Source organism: Solea solea, chromosome 10 (assembly GCF_958295425.1).
Source record: "Solea solea chromosome 10, fSolSol10.1, whole genome shotgun sequence".
In the NCBI taxonomy this organism is placed as follows: domain Eukaryota; kingdom Metazoa; phylum Chordata; class Actinopteri; order Pleuronectiformes; family Soleidae; genus Solea; species Solea solea.
In genome coordinates, this window is record NC_081143.1 from 12,076,713 (window position 1) to 12,083,067 (window position 6,355).

The following is a 6,355-nucleotide window of genomic DNA, read 5'->3' on the forward strand; positions in this document are numbered from 1 at the left end:
TCTTGCTTGACGTTACTCACTTATTGTTCTGCATGGAATGTCACATCAATGGCGTAGTCATATGGACTGGACGTGTGTTCTGTGTAGACCATCAAGCAATGAAACAGTAGGTGGCGTCATAACAAAAAAGGGCACATTGGTGGTGGGAAACATTCTAGATATCAACTCAACTTCTTGCACAATATTCAAGCACTTTCAGTGATATTTCAATGTATATTTAGGGTCGATTTTCACCCGTTCCGTGGGAACCCTGAACATATCATGTCGCATTATGATATAATGCATCATGGTATCATAAAATAACCTGTGATGAATTTTAAATATTCAAACACAATGGCAGGTTAGACAGACTCCAAGTTTACACATTATAATAACAATCTCACACAAAAGAACAGATTTTCTCTTGACATGAAAAAACATCCAGTTCCAGTCTGTTTTTTGCACTGATGCAGTTACTTTCCCACGTCTCCGCTCCCAGGTCCACTGCTGAATAACGTGCTGAGGAAGTTTTGGATCTGTGTGCTGTATGGAACAAAGTCCTTCTTGTAGACCATGACAGTTTTGCTGTGAGCCGTCTGGTGGACGAATTTATTTGGATCTTCGGGCTCTTGAGTCTCCTCTTCGTTTCTCACTGCAGTGGAGGAGAAAAGTCAAGAGTACATTGATGTTAACTTAATATTAAAATAGTTTCCAGGTTTGTCTTTGTTACTGTCTTTCTCATTTCATGCGTAATATACAGACTGATAGAACAATGAGTTTCCTACAGTGTCTGAAATTGTTTTTTACAAGTATCCTGAATATTATAGTTCACCACTCCAATCGAATCATTTGTTCTTGGCCTGTGACGAACATGTTATGCTGCTCAAAAACACACACATTCAACTAAGAATGTGGCAAATAGAGACAATAATGATACTTAGGGGAAATTAAAGTCAGACTTGGCACAAATTATGTACAGTAATAACTGTTAGCTGTGTGTGAACTCACCGGGCATGCCCTCAAATCGACCCGTGTATTTGAAATAACCGTATGAAACTACCATGCTCCAGATACCAATGGCATACGCCGCGGACACTCTTTTATTCCACTTCGCCAAGTCTTTCAGCTTCATGTTCTCCGCCGCTGCTGCTGCTGTTGCGTCTATAAAATGATGATATTTGTGACTACAAGTGTGTGTCTTCACCTCTAAGGACAGGTCGCCGCCATGTCTGACGCAGTTTACAGCCGGACAACAATACATGTGACACTTTTTGTTCTTCTTCTTTCTTTCGTTTTATGGCGGGGGTAAACAGCTTTAATGTGCACTACGCCACCTACTGTTTTGGAGTATAGACCAAAGTACTTACCCCTCATTATATTATGTGTACTGTATCTCTCTCTCTCTCCCTCTCTCTCTATATATGTATATATATATATTTTTTTTTCTATACGACAGTAAAAACAATAGTAAATAAATACTAACACTGTCCCAGCTGTGCTGCCATTCTTTAGTGATGTGACTTAATATACTGTTGTCCTGTTTAAGTGCCTGTTTTGCTGTTTTTTTTATTCCTCTGTGAGCTGGTATCCACATGAATGTAATTTCTGTGTAAATTCTTGAGTTAATTGAGTTAATAATTCATGGATTTCATTAACTAAATCCTGTCTTTTTGTGAAATAAATGACATTAAAGCACCTGATGAGTCTCAGCAAACAAGTGCAGTTTGTATTGCCATCAATTCAACTGTGAAGACTGACAGGTGGTCTGTGGTTATTCTTTTTAAAAGAAATGTTTATTGCTGGGATAGTGAAGGCAAATCCAGTATTCCCCATACCTGGGTCTTTGGAGCCATCGGTAAATACTGGGAGACATGCTTGGTACACTGTTTGCAATCTATCTTCAACCAAGTTTGTAATATTTCCAACTACCTACTCTTTGACACTTTTCCCAAAAAGCATCAATCAATAGACACTGGTCATCCAAGTCGTTAGGTGGCGCTATAGTCGCCTAAAACAGCAGCTTCCAGTACAACAATCCAATATATAAGCAGTAGTCATGGATATAACAGACATATCACGTTAACAATTGAGTTCCTTTTAACTTATTACATCGAACGGTGCTTTCTATGTTTGAATCTTTTTCTTTAATCGTTTTCTCTGTTGTCTTGCAGTACTTTATATGTGTGTGTCGTGCGCTGTGGCCGCTTGGGGGCGTCGTTGTTCCTTTCTTTGGACGTATGTGAGCTCGTGCTGTCAGTTTGTTCAGACACAACCACACAAACCAAAACAAAATGAAAGCTGTCATTCAGAGAGTCAACCAGGCCGTGGTGACAGGTAAGCGGCTTCACGTCCAGTTATGCTTCTGATGTCAGTGAACAGAGAACAGCTCTCATTCATTAGCCTAGCTCACCATGCTCCTTACCTAAACTTAGCTGGGTTAGCATTAGCACTCCCAGCGAACTGCTTTCCCAGTACTTCACTCACTCTGCACTCTGTTTCCTGCAGTGGGAGAGGAGCAGGTCAGTTCTATAGGACGAGGACTGTGTGTGCTGTTGGGTTTATCTACCGAGGACACTCAGAGAGACGCAGACTACATGTGAGTAAAGCCCACTTTCCACCAAGCCACTCAATATAGCGATATTATGTGAGACAAGATATGGTCTTATGGTCTTATAATACACGTGTAAAGTACACGGAATATTATAAAACATATTATATATATATATATATATATATATATATATATATATATATATATATGCCCCCTATATATATATATATATATATATATATATATATATATATATATATATATATATATATATGTATATATATATGTATGTATATATGTATATATATACATGCATACATACAGAAAAAGTCACTTAATAACACTTCAGTGTCAGTCTCCTTTGAGAACTACAAACACCTCAAAGAAAATTTATCATGAGAAACAAACTGTGTGCATCTTTATCTAGATATAAGAGATCTATAGGGTTATAGCCTAAAAATAACCAGACATTGTTTAAGAGCCATATGACCCAGTCCTATGACTCAGTTCAGTTCAGTTCTTAACATTACACAATTATTTGTTTTTCATTTGTCAAATGTTTACAAGGGTATTGATATTAGGGCTGTTTATATACTGATGAACATTTTACAGAGCACAGTTTAGCAGAGCACAGGTGGCACAGGTCTGCTCTATTCTTGTCGTCACTGTTTATCGTTAAGTGTTTCCAAACTACTGACATTCCGACACATCCACTTAATGCCACGCACCTGCTCAGCTCACTTAAAAAGTATGTAAAGTGGTATCAGTTGCAGCAGTATCGAGCAGCAGTTTTACAAACACAAATATGCGTACACAAGGGCAGCTTTGGATCCAATACTGGTTTTGGCATCAGTGCATCTCTAAAAACAACCAACCTAGGTCAAACATTCAAAGTGTGCAGTTTAAAAACATTATGTTAATATTACTGTAAAGTGATGCACGTTTATTATATTGAAGGCAACAATCTTCACCTATCTCTGAATCCTAACATAAACAGGAAGTGGATGTTTTTCTCCTCATGTTGTCAGAGTACGCAAGATCCTTAACCTGCGGTTGTTTGAAGATGAGAACGGGCGAGCCTGGAGCAAAAGTGTCATGGACCGGGACTTTGAGGTGCTTTGTGTGAGCCAGTTCACTCTGCAGTGTATACTGAAGGGCAACAAGCCAGACTTCCACTCAGCCATGCCTGCAGAGCTGGCCCAGCCCTTTTACACCAGCATCCTGGAGAACATGAGAAGTATCTACAAGCCAGAGCTCATAAAAGGTGCGTCAATGTGTTCACGTCGTTGACATCTGCAACACATGTACATTAAGACCACTTGCCTGTTTTGTTCACCATTCTTGTCGCGTGCCCCCTCTGCTGCCACTATGTAATTACTTGCTGTTATATCTCCTAGGGGTGAGATGGTAACACAGGGCAACCAAAGAAAGGAGAGAGCCCGGGGTACAAGTAACTCAGATGTTTATTTTATGGAATTTTCACAAAACAGGATAACACAGGTGGATGAGGGTAGGACCGAGGGTTTATGCCAAATCAAATGAAATCAACAAACCAAAAACAGGCCTTTCTCTCAGGCTGTCGCTAACCATGAAACAAACAAACCAAAAATCCCTCACCGACTTCTCTTCAAAAAATACACAAAATCTGTTCTTCTTCCGTACTTCTTTTTATTAGTACTTCTTTTCTACAATTGTATTTTGCCTTGTTGTTATGCATTTTACTTTGTAAAGCACTCTGGTCAACCCTGATTGCTTTTAAATGTGCTGTAGAAATAAATTTGACTTGACTTTGTTGTTTATTCTTTTGCCCCTAGATGGGAAGTTTGGAGCCTACATGCAGGTCCAGATCCAAAATGATGGACCTGTTACCATTGAACTGAACTCACCGGCTGGTCCTTCTGATGCCAGACAGGTATGTCATTGAGTGTGAAGGTTTAAGTTATCTGATAAAAAAATCTTAACTCATGGTCAAGCTTTTTTTTCTTAGGGTTCTGCGCGGCCGGTGTGAATCGTGTCTGTGCATTGACTTTGTATGTAAAGACTGTTTGTCATGTCCTGAGACATCACTGTTTCTGCACCTTGTGTTTTCAGCTGTCAAAGCAGGAGAAGCAGCAGCAAAGGAAAGAGAAGACGCGCTCTAAGGGGCCCTCAGAGTCAGGCAGGGAGAAAGGTGCCCGTTCCCGACAGGACACACACGCCAGTAGTGGAGCAGAGGGTGACGTGTCCTCAGAGAGGGAGCCCTAGGTTAGCAGGGTGAGGTCTTCAAGGAAACCCACAAAAACATGCACTCTAACACACGGACAACAACACTGCTTGCTTGGCTTTGTCGCTGCATATTTTAATGATCGTTGATTTTGCATAGGCTTTAGACTCTGAAGTGAAATGTATGGATGCCACGATGATAACATGATGAGACCAAAATGACTGAATTTAATTTTTTCACTTTGCAGGAGACACAGCAGTGAAACCAATTTAATCAGGAAGACCTTCGTCCCTAGTGACTTTCACCTGACTGTGGACTGTCCTCCTTTCTCTTTGGAAATCAGGAAGCATCAAAAAAGCAAGCTGGCAAGGTGTAACAAAGTGGGAAAGAGGGATGAGAGGGTGAACATTTGTTGCATAGAGAGAGAACAAAGAAGATATGCGATGGAATGGAAATCAGGAGCTATATGATGCGTGGCTCTTTTTTGTTAATCTCCTACTCCTATTTCCACGCTGTCTTTAGATTCTTGCTCCTTTTCTCTGTCTGTCTCTGTCTGTCTTTCTTTCTCTCCAGACTCTTTCAAACTGTCTCACTCTCAGTCTGCTGTTCCTGCTTCATCTCTGTTTAGGAATATGACACTTGGCTTCTAGTACATGAAGAGATCTTTAGGACAGTGTTAACGTAACTGTCTTGTTGTTGGTTTTTATAGGTAATTATGTTTTATGTCTCACAGACACAGCACAAACCAATGATCTTATGTTGTCATTGTACATTTTTACAAACTACAGATAATGATGTGACTTGCTTACACGTCTTTGGGTGTAGAATTGCTAGAAATGAGGGTTAATTTAAGGCACAGAAAGCCTAAAGACATGGTTAGGACTAGTTTAAGTTAATGTTTTTTTTTCTCATTGCATCAACATCTCCTAGAAAATTGTAAAAACTATGTTTGGTCTCAAACTGTGGTCTGCTGCTGGGTGAACGTCTTGCTCTCAGTCTTGACAGTGATACATATATATATCTATATATATGTGTGTGTGTGTGTGTGTTAGGGGTGTCACAATCTCCATTGTAAATCGAATATTGATCGAAACGACGTCACCATCCCGACCTTCAAAAACACAGGTGGTATCAAGGATTTAACCACACAAACAAGAGCATAGTAAAGTATAGTCCAGACCAGATACAATTGAGATTTGGCGTTAACATAACTCCAAAATTGAAATATAAAGGGATAAACTGACTCTTTCTGTTAGTTAAACACTGCTAGACTCCTTCACTGTGTAAATATCACATTAGACCAATGTCGATGCAACAGTGTCTGTATTTTAATACACAAATAATGAATGTAAAGCATGTAATTCACTCCATTGCTACAGATGGTGAAGCTATGAACAATCTGAAGGGGTATCAGTGTTTACACATGAAAAGCCTCAGTGTCTGGGTTTTAGTTTGAACATCAGGTGATTTACACACTGCAGGATGATCCTGAAGCCATGTAACTGCTTCATTTTTACCAAACCTCAGACAAATCAGGTCACAGAAGGTAAAACGGAATGTTCTTGCATGCCAGGATTTATATTGTATTTTTTTGGCACGTTAATAAAATATTCTCAAACTGA

The 6,355-nt window shown here is 39.6% G+C and overlaps 2 protein-coding genes across 2 annotated transcripts; one reads left to right on the forward strand and one right to left on the reverse strand.

The window, feature by feature from the left end:
- On the reverse strand, positions 1-1,224 carry LOC131467175 (small integral membrane protein 26-like). The gene is made up of 2 exons (XM_058640923.1): positions 988-1,224; positions 1-631 (listed from the first exon to the last, which is right to left on the reverse strand). The coding sequence occupies exons 1-2, from the start codon at positions 1,109-1,111 to the stop codon at positions 453-455; spliced, it is 303 nt and encodes a 100-aa protein (XP_058496906.1). The 5' UTR covers positions 1,112-1,224; the 3' UTR covers positions 1-452.
- An 873-nt stretch (positions 1,225-2,097) lies between these two features.
- On the forward strand, positions 2,098-6,355 carry dtd1 (D-aminoacyl-tRNA deacylase 1). Its single transcript, XM_058639655.1, has 6 exons — positions 2,098-2,313; positions 2,485-2,575; positions 3,559-3,794; positions 4,345-4,442; positions 4,622-4,783; positions 4,981-6,355. The coding sequence occupies exons 1-5, from the start codon at positions 2,271-2,273 to the stop codon at positions 4,772-4,774; spliced, it is 621 nt and encodes a 206-aa protein (XP_058495638.1). The 5' UTR covers positions 2,098-2,270; the 3' UTR covers positions 4,775-4,783; positions 4,981-6,355.